The sequence below is a fragment of the Epinephelus moara genome, chromosome 4, assembly GCF_006386435.1.
Source record: "Epinephelus moara isolate mb chromosome 4, YSFRI_EMoa_1.0, whole genome shotgun sequence".
In the NCBI taxonomy this organism is placed as follows: Eukaryota; Metazoa; Chordata; class Actinopteri; order Perciformes; family Serranidae; genus Epinephelus; species Epinephelus moara.
In genome coordinates this window covers 14,599,684-14,617,191 of record NC_065509.1, presented here as the reverse complement: position 1 = coordinate 14,617,191, position 17,508 = coordinate 14,599,684, and the positions used below count along the sequence as shown (strand labels likewise).

The following is a 17,508-nucleotide window of genomic DNA, read 5'->3' as shown; positions in this document are numbered from 1 at the left end:
TCTCTAAGTGCGTCAAATGATGAGCCGTAGCTCTAATCCTGGAAGGAATCTAAAAACTGAAATGCTCTAAAGTAGAGTAAAATCATGTGACACTGTAGTGGCACCTTCTTCCCAGCCGGAAGGCGTCTTCAGCCTCAGCTGCAGGCTGTTTATGTGTGTGTTTGGAAAGAGGGCCCCCATAGATGTGGAGTGATGGAGTGATGCAGGCGTGATGAAAGAGAGGAGCGGAGCGCGAGCAGAGGAGAGCTGTAGGCCAGAGAAGAACCCAGACACCCTGTTACACATCAAAGAAAGAGCCAATGATACAATCATCTCTTTAGGCTGTGAAAGCCCAACTTTATTAATTAAAACACGTCTGTTGAGTCATCCTCTCATCTCTCCTTTCCCTCTTTATTCATTTTATCACTCATATTCTGCAGTGCAGCGGTTGTGGGAGAACGCATTCAAGGTATAAAGCGGATGAACTTAGACCGTTCCTGGATAGGCTGCGACATCCATTTGTTGCTCACATATGCAGACAACAACAGGTGTGCGTCTTGCCTCAGTCGAGCGAAATGCGAGATATGAGAAAGGAAAGAATACGAGGAAAGAGGAGGCGAGGATTTGACAAAAAACAAGGAGGGAGGGGGGAACAGGAAGAGAGATGAGATGGAGGAGACAGACTGCACTGTATAGATAAATAGAGAAAAGGGCCCATTGTGTCAGCAGCTGTCATCACTAAATAGCCCTCAGATCACTGTCAGACACTATCACACATACACACACACACACACTCATATACGCGCATACTACAACATACTCATACACACACACACACACACTGACTGACAGCTCCCCCTCAGTCCAACATCTGTGCTGACAGCAGCCATGGTAATGAGTCTCTGCATGTGCCAGCATGGGTGTGTCGTTTCTTTTTCCTCCCTCTTTCCCCGCGCACCGCTCATTCAATCATTTCACGTCTCCCTTATCTCGTTGCCCCCCCCCCCCNCCCCCCCCCCCCCCCCCCCCTTCCCTTCGTTATTTTCCGTCGTCCTAATAGAAGAGCGTGCTGATTGACTTAGCAGCATGAGCCACATGAGTAGCGACTAAATGAGAACAACATAAATTTGTGTGGTAGATCGACATGTTTTTTTTTGTTGTTTTTTTTGGCTATCCAGGTGCGCTGTATTTCACGTAGAGGTGTGGAGGAAGAGAGGGATGAAAGAAGGGAGAGATGAAGAGATGATGAATGGCTCTCGTTAGAGGGGTAATTTGTCTCTCCTTGTCTGACTGGGCTCCAGCTGTCGCTCCATCCCTCGCTCCACTCCACTCTCCTCGGCCTACCACTCCTCACCTCAGCCAGATGGGTGGACGGATGGACAGAGCGAGGCAGGAGGCAGGGAGGGAGGGCGTGAGGGACAGAAATAGAGACAAGGACGAGACGGGAAGAGAATGGAAGTCATTGAACAGTCAACAAGAAGAATAACATCTAATGTATAATGGCGTTGCACAGTAAAGAACGCCTTTGCGGAGAAACAATAGATACAAAGCTCATACTGAGATGATTCAATAGAGATGTACAGTAGCGCAGCAACAGGCAAAGCTCATACATGTATATGACTCATACAAGCAAGTCAAAGCCTGGTGCTCACACAACAAGCTAATGATGATCGTGTCCCTTTTTACATTGTAATAAAATCACCAAGAGACTCCACTAATGCCTTTAATACCGTGCCACAGTCTTTAGATGCCCAGTTTTTCCCCCATGATGCACTTTATTTTTTCACACTAATCAACACTTGCAAGAGAACGGAGTTAGAGACAGGCTTGGAGAGATGGATTGAGAGATGTATACAGATGGCCGGGGAGGCGGCTGAAGGATGGCAATGAACAAATCGTCAAGAGGAACCACGTGAGCTCATTGCTAAGTCTTTGTTCTAATAACACAAAGCAATTTCCACTGACCTTTGTGGAAATGTAGCGGGCAGAAATGACTGAGTTAAGGATGCCCCACAGCATAATTGCTAAGGAGATTAAAGTTCCCTTAATTGCTTTTGGCCAACTAGTGCAATTTTTCCTTTTTTTGTAATTAAAGTGATTTAAAATATTAATAACCACACTGGCACACACGTAACCTTACGAGCGAGCGCGCACGGAGTTGTGTACAGTAAAATCATGCGACAAAACAATCCTAAAGGTGTGCACCTACACACACACACACACACACACAGATATTTTTCATTGCCTGTTGTCGCCAATAGCTTCATTATAGGGCTTGTGAAATATGCAAATAGCTAGATCCCTCCTCACAATCAATTGCAGTGAGTGATTGATTCATTCAGATCAGTCGCTCTTTTCTTTGCATGTGTGTCCACGGCTTATTCCCTTTTTACCTCTTCATTACTTTTGTTCCTGTCTTCCATCTTCCGTCGCTCAGTCCCCTCTTATTGCCTCCTCCCCTCCTAATTACCCTCCTCTATTGCTTTCTTCCCCCGTTTTTTTATTGCCAATAAGTTTTGTCAGCTCATAGCTTCTGGACTGTCCTGTTTCCTCCGTCCTCTACTCCCTCCATTCATTTCTTTCTCTTTCACTCTCCATTCCCCTGGTTACCTTCGTGACCTCGTCGTCCCTCCCTGCCACCATCCTCTCCCTCCATCCGTCTCTCGCCGTCCCTCCCTGCCTCTCTCCTTTCCCCTCCTGACTGCCACAGTGTTTGCTTTGCCATTGTTTATCCATTTTTCTCTGTTTGCGCTGATGAGATTGACTGGACACACAGGCACACACACACATACCTAAACAGAAGACAAGGCTGGCATCTCTCTGGGGTGTAGTTAACGTGGGGCTGTGGATCGATCGTAGCTCTGGTTTCCGTGACGCAAAGCTCTAAGCTGGAGCAGTTTGGACAGCAGGACAGAAGCATCACTCTGCCTCCATTTCTATCAAATATATCTCTATAAAGCTGGACTGGCACCCAGGCTCATACGTGTGTTTTTCCATGATTAATGCACTTCATTTAGAGGCAGCATAGATGGGCAAGCTAGCCAACAACTATGTCCAACCACTTTGTTTCTTAAACGTTGTCTAATCCTCCGCCCCCCTCCTCCCTCGCCCAGGTACTGTTCCCTGATGCGAGCAATATTGCACCGTCGCCTAAAAAAAGCTCCCCATCTATCATGGCCTTTACACATTTTGATTTCTATCAATACTCTGTGATGGGAAGGTGAATGCTGTCAAATTACAATCACAGCACATCTGTATTCTGTGGAACTGTCAGTAAGAAAAGGCGAGGTGAAGAAAAATAAAAAGTATGATGAGGAATGTTCTGCTATCTTTTTCTTCAAGGTCTCACGGCTTTTCTTCTCTTTCTCTCATCCTCCTGTGTTCCTGCTTGTTTTTTATCCTTTATAAAAAGAAAATAGCGCGATGAAAGAAGAAGTGACTTTACAGTCCTGGGGAGCCGGGCATTATAAAGTCTTCATTTTCCTGCTGAAGTTTTCAGCGGTGAAAGAAAGACTGGATGGAGTTTTTAAAACCAGCTTATTCTTACATTGCCCGTTCACATTTAAACTTTGGTTGGTGAAGGTAAAGGCATCAATAGGAAAAAGAAAAAGAGGGTTATTTGTAAAGCTGTTTGAAAAAAAACCCATTGCTGCTGCCCGAGGCTGCCATTTGAAATGCGTAACCAGGAGAAAATAAGTGATTATCACTGTGTCAAAACGTCTTTGGTCGACTGTCTAATTAGTAGTTGTAATAACCCAAGTCCTTCGGTGGATTGGCTGGACTCGGTGGCCTCATTCTTACCGTATTGTTGATTGATTGAGCTGCAAATACGGCAGACATAATTATTCTATATTTTGAGCAGTCTCTAAATAGAATTTATTAGATTTGTCTTTGTCCTTGATTCCAAACCTTTGGAGAGTAGAGTGAATTCTCTCCATCCCTCTTTTCTCTCTCTGGTGTATGGGACAGCCTGATTGTGTCCACACGTCCCATGGCTCCCACTATTTAAAGACTTGGCTGTTAACTTTCTCTTGTCTCCCCCCATGTAGAGGACAATCATACAATGGATTTAGGTCCTCACGAAAAATCTCATCCTACCGTTTGAATGAAAGCAAGACTATGTCAATTTTTTAAAAACAATTTGCACATTCCTCCTCTTGCAAATGAAAAGCTCTTGGTTTGGTCTGGTTTTACCAGAAGCTTTTGGTGGCTATTTTTATGGCTTTATCTACTTCTGCTAATGTTACACTATATTTTAGACTTCTATATTATAGTTTACAGGGGCTCAATTTGATTTATACAGTGGGAAGATAGACGGAGGTGTCCCCTGAATCTTTCATAGCAGTGGCGAGATGGGGCCACCGATAATCTTGGGGTGGCACACCAACACCGAAGCTATAACTGAGTTTCAGGAATTCTGTTATGCTGTTGAAGTATAGGCTTGTTGAAAGCTATGTCAATATGGAAAGTTAAGGACAAATATATAGCTTTAATTTGAAGGAGTGATTGTAAGGGACAAAAACTTCACAGGGAACTGGCCTACTCAAGTTTAAAAACATCACACAGAGGCCTCCAATTATTTGTGATTATTTCCGCGAGGGGGATACCTGTGATTGTATTAGGGTGGCCGTGGACCTCCTGGCAGCTCCCTGGAGGCACCACTGAAGATTGATGCAGAATATCTCAGTGGTGCAAATAATTTGTTCTTGGCAGTTTTATGGATAAAATAAAACATGTAAAATGAACGTTCCGAAACCAATTAGATGTGCGAGGTCATGTGGAAAATTTGTTCAAACTAAGCTAAAATTAGTGCAACTTCTTTGTCTCACAATACAGTATTTAAGACATCTGTGGATTGTTTGTGTGAATCTATCTCCAGTGTCAACAAGCTTCTGTGTTTGCTATACATTGCTATAACAAGGGGCCTGTTCCGAGAAGCACGTTTACTTGTTTACTTATGTCCAGAATTTCATGGGTTGATTCACTAAAATAAAATAAAAAAATTTAAAAAAAAATAGATTAAATGAAATTAAAAAAAAGAAACATCTTCTCATTTACATCCTACCATGCAGATAGTTTTGGTTTGGTCTCAAATCTATGTTTTTAGTCACAGCAGTAAAAGCTTACATCTAAAAACGCAACAGCTTTTTGCCCAGAAACAATGTCCCAGTTAATCTAAATACTCTGCAGGACACACTGTCAACAGATTTCACAAGTGCTATTTACACAAAAACTATTTATTTAAGAGAAAACTGTTTGAATGAATCTTGTTGACATTGAAGGTCCAGTTATCCCAATTCGCCTCTATTTTATTGGAATAGAGACAAAATAAAAACCCAAATTATCTGCATGGCTACAGATATCAAAGGTATTAAAACATGTTTTTTTGTTTGTTTTTGAAAAAATGTTTAATTTGAGTGAATCGACCCGGTAAGGTATTCCAGGTTCCGCTAAGCAGGATGCTCTCTGAGTCAACCTGCCTCGGAGCAGAGCCCCGTATCACTTTCAGTCATTGCCATCTGTTTTGTCTAACGCCCGCTCCTCCCTCCTTCTCCCCCCCCCTCTTTCTCTCCCACCATCCTCCAGGTCGCCCACTCCCTCCAACCTCTTCCTCCTCCCTGCTCCCTCCGTCCCTCCCGTCCTCCTCGTCCGCCCCCCACCACCCCTCCCCCGGCCCGTCTCCACCGATCAGGGAATGCCAGGTGCCCCTGCTGGAGAAAAACTCCACCCACTCTCACCTGGAGCCCCACCCGGATGACTCATACTTGCTCCGTGCCCAGCCCTCCTCTACGGGTAAGAGAGCTCGCCATCCACCCCACCCTTTTATCCTCCCATTCATTTATATATATACATCAACATGTCATCCATCACCGGGGTCATCGCATTACCTCATCATGTGTCCATTTCCTGATCTGATTTAGTCGTTGCTGAGTAAAATGCCAAGCAATCCTTTAGCTTTAATCCAATGTCACATCTTGTTCTTTAAGCCATTTTGTTTCTGCTTTTTTGCATTCCTCTGAAGTCAGCATTTGTTTGCAGGGCTGGGAATCAAACCAAAGGGACTGAAGCAATTATGTTTACATTTGGAGAGATCATAAAATATGCAGTGGGAGATTTAAGATAGAAATTGATTGTAATCACGGTCAATTGTGGATATTACGGTTTTATCAGAGGGGAAATAAATCCTTTGATAAATCATTTACAGATAACTGTAAAGCCTATTTATATATTTGTTACAGTAAAAGATCACCCAGTGTGTGTCAGAGTGCTCTGTAAATGGATGCTTAAATGTGCATCCATTTTTGAGGAAGCATTATCAAGAAAGTAACAGAAAACACACTCTGTTCCCAAACTTGACTTCTTTAGCGGCTCACATAACAAAAAGCACATTCCGAGCTGACAATTGGTAATCTCTTAATGGATTACATTTTAAATGTAACCCTCCCACCTTTGTCAACTATTGCCAGAAAACAATGATGCAAATGAAAGCAACCCCTACACTCTGCAGAGCGCACATTGGTTGCCAGTGAGTAGGTGTGTTTGTACTTATTTTCCATATGACATTAATAATCCAGCGGAAAGTGAAAGGTAAGGGGATGATGAATTTTAAGTGCCGGCAGGAGGATCAGTGCGGCAAAGACAAACTAGTTAGTTTCCCTGGCTGTAAGCTTTCTCTTTCATCATTGGACACTCTCTTGTTGGCTGTTACAGGCCCTGTGTGCTTATATCAGCACCTCGCAACTATTTTTCTCCACCTTACACACACACTCACATCTGCAGTGATGAGTTTGTTCATCAGCATACACATTTATTCTCAACAATTAGCTACTGTGGGCCAACTCTGTCTGCCTCTTTGTCCCTCTCTGCCTCCCTTTCCCGCTCTTCCCCTGTTTCTCTACTCCTCTGTGCATCTGCACTTGTAATCAGCAGATATATTTAGCAGAGGCCTGATGGGAGGGAAGAGGGGGGTGGGCAGAGAAGTCCTAATGTGATTTTTGGTGGAATACAATCTATTGTTAATGGCGTTAGGCTCTCCTTTGATCCAGTATAAATCTTCATTAGGGAAGGCCCGGGTCCCAGGTTCAAGAGCAACGTGATTAGGAGGCTTTTAAAATGACGTTACATCAGCCTTCTAATTGGTTTACTGTTTGCTGGGGCAACATCAATCATTAGCCCAGTAACCGCACAGCAAATAAATTCACTCTGCCACTGACACCCTAATGGCAGACACTGGCAAAGAGGGAGAGTGAGGCTCGCAGGCACACTCTCATTCTTGTTCACATACACCCACACTTTCTGTTCTGGGGCTTCTTTTCAGTCTCTGCTGAGCATGTACACACAGAGACGGCGAGCAAGAGAGACAAAGAAAGAAAGGGGGAAAAAAACGACAGAGGAGCAGGAAAAAAGAGGCGCAAAGAGGCAAATGGGAGCAGAGATAGAGAAAGCCAAACTTTGACTTTTGAAGTTGTTTAATGAGACATCTTGCATGAAAAAATCAAAAAGGAAAGAGAGAGAGAGAGAGAGAGAGAGAGAGAAAAAAACCATCCAAAAAGCACCAGTAAAAATAGATGGAGAGCGCGACTGAAAGGGAGACAGAAACCAAGAGACATGGGGAGTCAAAGAGACAAAGAGAAAAAAAGGGGGAATGCGAGTAAAAAAGGGGAAAGCTGATGAGAGCTTAGAGGGTGAAAGAGAGATATTTGGATGGAAGGAGAACAACATTGAGATGAAATTGCAAATTGCCACGTTTCCCAGCCAGGACTGCTGATCTAATGGGTGCAGAGAGAGTCCTTGGCTTTGGGCGTCCATTAAAATCGACCTAAATGAGTTTAGAGTGGCAGTCTGGCACTGCATAAACACACCCTGGCATGTAGGAAGTCACAGGAACGGCTGCGAGGAAATAAAACACCTATAACCGGCGACTGTTTATGCATGTGCTTGTGTGAGTGTACGCCTTCCTGTGTGTGTTTCTGTGTGGTCCTGTAGAGAGTGGACGCTGGGCAGGAAATGAGCCTTACCAAGCCAGGCAGAAACTGACCACAGCGAGATAATCCTCAGGAAGCTGCATGCTGTTTGTATGTGTGTGTGTGTTTGTGTTTGCGTGCTTGTGTGGGTGTGTGTTCCCTGTAAAGTAGTCCACCATTACCTAAGCTAACAGGTGGACAGACATGACTTGTGTTCCTAGTGAAGCATGACAGGTGAATGGGAACGGAACGGTGTTGCCGAGGATTGGCTGGGAATTGGGTCTGCGAGTGTTTATATGGGAATACTGTCTGGCTCGGAGCACCTGTCTGGGAACGCTCCCCCGGAACGCCAGGAGAGCTGAGACGGCCAAACGGAGCGTAGCAGATCGCTCCTGGAAAGAGCTAGCGTTAGCGCTGTCTCTGGCCATTCATTATGCATGGGGAATGCTAAGCTATTTTTAGCCCGAGCCTCTTCTAAAGTGGCTAGCTATCTGCTGCCAGGGAAGCCACCTCAAGTCACTGCCGAGGCAATGAATGTTTAATGGCTTTGTTGAAACAAATCTAGAGAAACAAAGGCACAGCAAAGACGCGTTGCCTTCTCCTGCACTAATGTTATTCTTCCTAATGGTGCTTATGTAAGGGTGACATTTGCGTAACAGTGGGATGTGTGTGTGTATGTATGTGTGTGTGTGTGTGTGTGTATGTGTATTCAGTTCTATGCATCTGTGTGGGTGAAATGCACACGTGCATTTCTGCTCATGGAGACTGTTTGTTTTTGGCTGAATTTGATGACTCTTCTCTAGCGGATTATTGCCTCCTAATTAGACAGAGATGACTAGCCAAGGCAGAGGCGGTTTGTGTGTGTGTATTAGTGTGTATGTGTGCCCGCGTGTGTAAATTTATGCCTTTAACTTTATCTCTTTTTTCGTGCCCGTATGTGTTTGTGTGTATGCCTGTGTGTAATAAAGCCTGTGTGCAAAATTAACCCCCTTTTGTCAGCGTGTGTGCGTTTAGCATGTGTGCCTGTTAGTTTCACCTCGAGCTCCCCTTCCATTGTGCTCAGCCTCTGAGCTCTGAGAAGAATGACAAACGAAGAGCATGTGACATTCGGAGATAGAGGACGTATGAAGCGCCCGCACATGGGAATATACCTCCTTAAAACACAGGCAGCATAGCAATTAGCTCGGAGAGAAGGTGCATGAAAAACAATGGAGGGTGGCATAGTTTTTTTTTAATAGAAGGATAGAAGCAGTGGAGATATGGGGCATGAAATAAAGAGATGGAGAGACAGAGGGAGTGGGAAGGGCAGAGGGAGGGTAGGGAGCTGAGCCCTGCAATGATCCCCTTTTAACTGCTGAATGGGCATTTCTATCCCACACACACATACACACATAGATGCACATCCTGCCCTGCGACTTTTCTCTGTTAACCACAGAAAATGTCAATAAACAGTTTGCCCATCCAGGGCTGCAAAACAAACTGCCTTGGTTGGTTCCTGCTGCCAGCTGGCCACACACACGCACACACACACATAGACACACACTGTGAGATTAATATGGTGTGGCGAGCCCCTGCCTCTCGCTGATGTGTGTGTGCGCAGTGTGCTTTACAGGGGGAGGCAGGTTAGCAGACAGGCTAATGCTCCTCTGCTGAATGAGGCTCCTTTGAATTGGCGAGCATAATGAACTTCCAGGGATTAGCCCGAGCCAAACCCACCAGCTTACAGCTATAGTCCCCCTTCTCCAGTCGCAGGGGACCTTGGACAGAATAAAGTGGGTCAGCCTTCAACAGCAGTCAGAGAGGGCTCTGAGCTTCTCCACAAAAAGTGGCTGCGAAAACAAAACAGAGAGCTGTTGAGAGAATCTTTTCACAATCGCTGTTTACTCACACGGGTGGGTGAAAGAGAGAAGAAAGAAAGGAGGAAAAGATAAAGTGGAATAAAATGTGATCTGCTTGGCTGCTCCCTAATTGCTCTATTTCCTCACCACATGTTTTGTCTTTTATCAGACTGGGTTCCTGGTAAAACGGTTGTTCCTATTAGCCTACCTGCGGGTTGTACTTTAGCAACCGGACAATTCATCTGACTAAGTCCCCTATCTTAATTTATTAGACCCATTTACCTGCAGTCTACTTGTTAGTGCACACTGCCTCCGTTCCAGTGGTTGGTCAGACTTGTGTTTCTGTGGCCAAAGTAAGGAGTCCTCCGAAGGTATACATACACAAAACAAGGCCTTGCACGTCGGCCTCACTCAGGCAGGCCTCCCTTCTCAATGTGTTTGTATTTTCTCTGGCAAGCTCTAAGGATAAATTTTATGGATTTGAAGTCTACATGAAAATGAATTTCTTTGACATCACTCTCCTGTGCTGTGGCAGAAAAAAAGAAAGCAATTTGTCTCTGATCATAAATATTTTGCAGCAGAACCTTTTTTTAACTCCCACTAAAGGCTGTGAGGAAGAATAAATTATTTTATTTTTTTCCTGTGCAGCTGTATGTTTGTACAATAACAACAGTAAACATTTGTAATGAGTCATTTATGCACTTTATTCTGCAGATATTGATTCAGTGAAGAATAAAAGAAACAATTGCTCTCTATCAAGTCGCAACTCACTTCAGTTAACCTGACAGTACGTGACGATTCTGCCGGCCCCAGGAGGCTATAAAGAGAGTCAATGCATAGAATTACAAGTGGTACTTTTCTCAGCATTTACATTTTTCTGACATTATCTGGAGACATGTAATAGAATTTGCAGCTGTATGATAGATAATAGCATTTTCATCTCTGTCTTTGAAGGGAAATGTTAAAATCGTTATTACAAAATGTGAGTCTGTGAAACAGCGCAGGATATGACTCAGTCCTTGTGTAACTATGTAGTGGCTGGACTGTTGAACAGTACAGTCTCCCAGCAGTGCAGGGTGCCCACAAGTGCACACGCACACATATGCACACAGAAATACCCCGGCACTTGAGGATACTTCTTGCACACACTGCGAGGTTCATAGAAAACTAAGGCTAAAAACCCATGTATTCCTCTCCCATACAAGGTGTGCCATATATTATTCATCCGAATTGGAATAAAAAAAAACGTTCAATATTTATAGCAGAAAAGTGAACAAAGGCGAAACGCGTGCATTTTTTGTACGCGGATTTAAACATGGGAGACCGCAGGGTGGTGTGTGAGCACGGGAGTGCCTACTTTTATTTTAGTATTCCTCGGACTGTGTGTCCATGCCTGCGTGCATGCATGCAAGCTTATTTTATATCCCCCCAGTATATGACTCTGTGTTGTGTGCATTGTTGCTAGATAAAAGTACTTATGCAGATAGGGTGTAGTAGCAGCTATTTCACATTTATAGGGGCTTTGCAGAGAGGAGAAGTCGAGTCAAATTTATTTATAAAGTGCTTTTAACAAACAAGATTTATCTCAAAGTGCTTTATATCTCAGCAAAGGACACAAACAAAATGCAAATAAAAGCAAGATGAAAGAGAGGGAAACTCTAGAAGGAACAAGGCTGTATAGAGAGGAGGAGGGGGAGGAGAGTACGAGAAGTAAAACTCTCTGCATATCTTAATATCAATTTACACTCTGCATGTATGATGCAAGAGTTTGAATTTTCCGGCAGGTGTGTAACTGCGTGTATGTTTGCATATGCGAGTGCACGCACCCATGTATGTGTGTCTGCTTCTCCCAAGAGCATCTTTTGCATGTGCAAACAGATGTTTTGTGTCGCTCCCGTGCAGCAGAGGTCAGGCCCCTCCATCTTTCTCTCGTCTCCTTCCCCTCTTCTGCTCTTCTCTCCTTTCACAAGCATCTGTTCGTCAGGGCCATGTGGGTGACACCTGCGTCCCAGTGGCGGCGCGGAGGAATCAGGTCACCTTACAAACTGGTGGCCATTACAGCTGCAGTTGCAAAGGAGCTCACTGTCCCCTATATGCTCCCGTTTAGGAGGAAGGAAATGAGGAAGAAATAGAAAGAGGGAAAGTTGGCATGCAAGGAGACACAGCGCTATGAATACACGTAATGCCTAGATTCATTTGTGTAAGGTCGTGGTTGTGTGCATCTACTGTATGTTCTGTTCTGTGTTCTCATTTACTGTACATCTCTCGCAAATCTCTTGACCAACAAATATCAAAGCAGAAAAGCGGACAGGAGAGGCAAACACATCCACCCGTCTTTTTTCCTCTTACACATTGTTTCTTGTCTCTTCTAATTCAAGAGGAGATGACAAATAGAGGAGGGCAAGTGCAATCGCGCAGCTTGACAAAGCAGTTGCTTTTGTTGTTGTTGTTTTTCATCCCACATGTACTGTATGTGTGCATATGTGTGCTTACTCCGTCCTTTGATCAGCACGAAGAAGGCAACGTGCAAACAAACACAATCATTATAATGTATTCCACGCTGAGACGTGTAAAATAATGATGAAAGTGCGGCCCGTAGTATTGATGAAAGAGAAAGCAAACTGTGCTGTAAAGCCAGAATTCAAAGTCAAATGTAACATCAGTGACTCTGTGTGTTCTGCAATAATTCCAACAGTTCTATTCAGACGGCACTACAGCAGAGGTGCGGACAGTTTATTATGACATGTGAAGTGATTTTTGACCTCCTTTTGATCAGCTGTCCTTCGAGTACATGCACCTGTCAATGTGTGAACAAACAGTATGCTAATGTGCAAGAAGTGATGCAACCGTGTCAAGCTCCTACACTGTATAGTATGTGGTTTATTGATTTCTGCTGTACCAACCCACACACAGACACACACACACACATGCTCTAGACAGGCTCAACCCCCCCCTATGATTCACAGTCAGAGAGGGAGACAGACGGAGATAGAAAGGTGATGTGTGAATGGGTGTTCTTGTCTGAGTCATCCGGGTTTGTTTTTCAGCTCTCTCACTAAACAGTCCATTAGCTCAGAGTTGGAAGGGCTGGTATTGGATTCTAGCTGACATGTTCCCCCAAGTCTGAGAGCAAGAGATGAGGGCACACGCTGTGCGAAGTGCTCCACTGCTCACACACATTCTTCTTTCTCTTAGTTGTGAAAAAGGAAACAAGAATGAAAGGGTGAAAGTGAGAGAGCGGAGGAATTGGCTAACAATAGGACGGCCAAAACGTATAAAAATGTGCAAGCAAAATGCGAAAACATGATTATCAAATTTCATGTATCTATTTAGCTGGAATTTCCTGCTAAAATAAGTTATCGACCATTTGGAAAATATGACAACTACTCTGGCAAAATGATTGTCGACACAAAAGTAGCACATAATGGAATGTTAATGAAGTTATTTCCTTGCTGAAAAGGTTTACTTTTTTGGCATACTGAGAAATAAACACTAAATATCAAATAACATAGCTGTCCTACATTTGTAGCATCTTGGAATGAAACCCTGCCCTCCCTTCGCCTGAAACTGTCTTTGATTTCCTTCACAAAGAAGTGTGGCATTTAAATTCCTCTCTGTTCTTGTCTACTTCCAGGGGCTGCCAACCACCACAGTCAGTCCACACTACGGCCTCCACTGCCCCCTCCGCACAACCACCACACCTTATCCCACCAGTCTGCCAACAGCCTGAACAGAAACACCCTGAGAGGGGGACGCAACCCTATTCACGTCCCCGCTCCGGGCACTGGAGACGGGCCGACCACCCCGGAGTCGGTCCAGCTGCAAGACAGCTGGGTGCTCAACAGTAACGTCCCACTGGAGACCAGGTTAGAGAAAAATATCTTGCCTTTATTCTTTTTTTGCTTTGTTTTTGTGGTTGACATGTTTACCCGATGCTAATATCTCGAGCCTCTTACAGTAGGCACAGCAGTGGAATAAGCCTTGAGTAATCAATAGAGAGGAATGAAAGGTCAGAGCCATGCTGCTTCAACAACATTCCTGTAAGCAAAGAATGAAGGTGTCAGGGAGAAATGCTACGAGAGAAGAAAGAGCTGAGGATGTAACCCTGATCCCTCAACCCTGTTTACTCAGTTCTTTTTTACAGTTAGAATGTCCAGAAACTCACCAAAGGGAAGGCAATATTCTTACTTACCAGGCCACTGTAAACAATCATAAACACAACTTAGTGCCTGCTGACACCAGAAACATACTAATGTAATAAATTCACATGTCACTGTGAAATAGATGATGCTGGCAGCTTGGTTACTATGTGCCTGTTCACACTTAGCATGGGTTTCAGTGGACAGCTGAGACACATCGCCATTTACACCTTGTCTCCAGCTGACCATTTCTGTTTAGATTTTGTTACTCTCTACGTCACTTACACTAGAACGTCAAAGGGCCATGCGCACATTTATTACGGCCACACTCTTGCTAGCTGCTCGCTAACATGCTCGCTAGTCACGTTATTAGTTGTGTCAGGACAGCTAGAGATACCGCTGTTAGCTGAATTCAACACGTCTCTTCCCATAGGGCAAAAAAGACAGTCATGCAACACTTCTTCCAACTCATCTAAAAATAGGCAAGTTGTAGTGTTAGCACGCTTTCACCAAGACAACCACCACACCATGCGTTGATGAAGCAGTCCTTGTTGGGGACACATGAGGATGCGTTAGTGTTCACACTTCAAAAGATATATGGTCAAATGCGTCCCAGACGCCTCTGGTTTGGGTGATCCGATCACAATGCGTCTTGGTGGTCGTTTACACTCAGGATCGGATCACCCAAGACACATGTTACTAGATATAAACAGGCTCATAGTGATTACTGATTATTTCGCAGGCTGCTGTGGCTGGCAAGCTAACTGTTAACATGCTGGCTTAATATTACTGCTAGCGCTAGCCAGCCACAATAGCATGCCAAGATTGTTAGGTTGCTAAACTTGAGCTAGTTTTGTAGCAATCGTAGTTAAAGCTGCAGTAGGTAACTCTGTTTTAGCAAATGTGACAAAAAGTATTTCTTATAACTGTCACTGTATTCTGACAGCTAGTACAAACAAAAAAAAAAAGTTTGGTCTGGCCAGTAGGTGATGCTTCGTTTTGGCTCGACTGTTTTCAACATGGTGACCACTTTACAGCTGAACAGTAAAATATGTTTCTGAAAACATTTGAGGCAAGAAATTGGCATTGCAGTAACAGAATCTTGATTCGTATTCGATCAGCGCTGCCTAGTTTGACAGTTTGACTGCAGTTCACATGCAGTAATTGACATAATTGACAGCTGCTCTCTCTAAAAATGGCCTGTGATTGGCCAAAGTCTCCCATCACAGGCTAGATTTCCTAAAGCCTGAAATCAGAGCCAAGCAGAGGTGCAGAGGTCTAGTGTTCTTTCAGACCACTTAAATTACAATATGCTTAAAGATTATTATGGGATTTTGCCCCATGATGCCAAAATTAAATTGCTTATCTGAGCTTTAACTGTGACTTTATAACAGTATAAAATTTTACTCAAGTATATTCAAGATGTAGGCTGTTTTTATTATTGACTCCTGTCGATAAAGCAGGGTTATATTAATTTGGTGCGACACAGCTAAAATGAAAGCTCCAATTTGGGCTCCAAGGCTCCATTACTGTAAAGGTCAGCTGTCAAGATGGTTTTCAATTGATAAACAAGTAACAGTGAGAATGTTCACACGGCGAGTTGCGGGTCAGTGTGAGCTTGAATGCAAGTCCATTAGAATTAAAACATCTTGCACAACTCTGCCATGCTTTAATTACTCATCAAACACAAATAAAGAATCAGGAAGGATAGACGGAAAAAGTTTAAATGGACTTGTAGTCGCTCAGTGGCGAGTGAAAAGTCTACCATAGTTGAACTCCACAGTGCTTCAAGTCTCTTAAACAAGCAAATCCACTAGTCATGTAGACTCTATTGGAGTTACGACACATTGTATTTTGAAACTTTACTTTTCTAAATTGAGGTGTGGCAGAGCTCCTAACACCCACCTCACAGAATTTTTTCCCACTGATTGTCTTCTTTGCAGTGAGTTTGTATTTTCAACATTCTTCCCACAATAAATTTTAATGAATGCCTGAGGCAGTGCAATGTTCTGATTTCTTCTCATACCATAGTAATGCACGGAAGTGATAAGTAGCATGACGGTCCAAAGTTCAGGACTAAGGGCAAAGGTAGATATGACCTTTGAACTTGATTCGTGTCAGAGACCAGCATATTTTTAGCACAGAGTATCATTTGTTACCAGTTCATCCAGTGGATGAAGGCTACATTTTCTAGTTCAGTGAACAAACACCGCACAACAGAATATCATGCACAGTGTGTCACCACTCCCCTCCATCACGCTAAACCAATATATGAACCACCTAAACAAAATGGAAATGGCTCTTGGCCTCTGATTTAAAGTGTGCTACTCAAACGTTTTTTCTACCTCTTCTCCGAGTGCAACACACACAAAAATCTGCCATGTGTCAAAGCTATTATGCATGGCATGCAACCTGAAGTGAGGGAGCAGAAAATACAAACCATTTCACACACCCTACACATGCGCTTTTGCCAGTACACAAAGAACACTTACCAGGCAAACAGAGCATTCATGCAGGGTATTACTATTCATGAGGCATGCAGTGAGAGGGACACTGCCTACATGCTTGCTAGCATACGCACGCTCACTCTCTGAGCATTTACTCTGCAAGCTGTAGTTGTGTTTCTCCTGCTGGGCGCTGGGGCTTCCAGCTCTGATGGTCCCAGATAAGCTCCCCTGAGTGCCGGCCCTGTGCAGTATTTATGAGGCCTGGCCATGTTTAATTCAGCCCCACTGGTCTCAGGTCTATGCTCAACCTGTGCTGATGCATCACGTCGGTATGCATGATGGGTAAGAAGGAGTGTGGTGCTGAACAAGAATACCTGCTTGAAATAGAAGCTATTTCCAGTTGCAATTGTTTATCTAGTCTTGTGTTGCCATGGTGATTCCATAACATAGTTTGAGGAGAGAGGACATTTTCGTTATTTCTATTGTTGCAAATGATGCAGTGATCTTTGGTGAGGTCCGGATTACAAGAATAAAGTTATAAATCCTCTTTTCACAGAAGCTATGTTGTGATTGCCATCTTTGCAGATTTAAACCAAGTGACGCACACACACACACACACACACACACACACACACACGCTGTTGAGCCCTCTGCAGTGCCAGTATTTGGTCATGTTCAGGTGGTGGGGTTGGGCATGGCTCAGAGCCTGTCGCAGTGAATGGAGCCCAGAGCGGCCGACAGAGTTTCCAGCTCCACCCTACAGCCCAGATTGGGCCCTCCTCTCTGGGTCTGGCGATGGCGGAGGCTGGGTGGGCTGGCTGGAGCTGCTGGAGCTTGTGACTGGGTCAGAGCCAGCCGGGCAGAGCCAGAGAGTCACACCATCCCCGGGCTGGCAGAGCCCGTCTTCCATCTCATTATAACCAGAAGCTAGGAGATGATGAGCACATGTGAGGGAGGGAGCGTGTGATTGTGTGCATTTGTGTGTATGTTTGCATCCAAGCATGTGTGTTCTCTGTGACTGCGACTCCTCCCCACTGTAATCATATGTAAATTTTGGCATTTGTTGTCCACTCGTTATAGTATAGTGTGTGTGCGCACGTGTGTGTGTTTTGGCCTGACCCGATAGTGTGACAGCGCTGAG

General features: G+C 44.2%; 1 protein-coding gene across 1 annotated transcript in view; it reads left to right on the top strand.

Moving 5' to 3' along the window:
- tenm2a (teneurin transmembrane protein 2a) overlaps positions 1-17,508 on the top strand; it is a 235,680-nt gene that overhangs the window by 156,949 nt on the left and 61,223 nt on the right. Inside the window, exons 3-4 of the mRNA XM_050042757.1 lie at positions 5,566-5,772; positions 13,416-13,647. Of these exons, the coding sequence (XP_049898714.1) occupies positions 5,566-5,772; positions 13,416-13,647 (439 nt within the window). The remainder of the gene's footprint in view (positions 1-5,565; positions 5,773-13,415; positions 13,648-17,508) is intronic.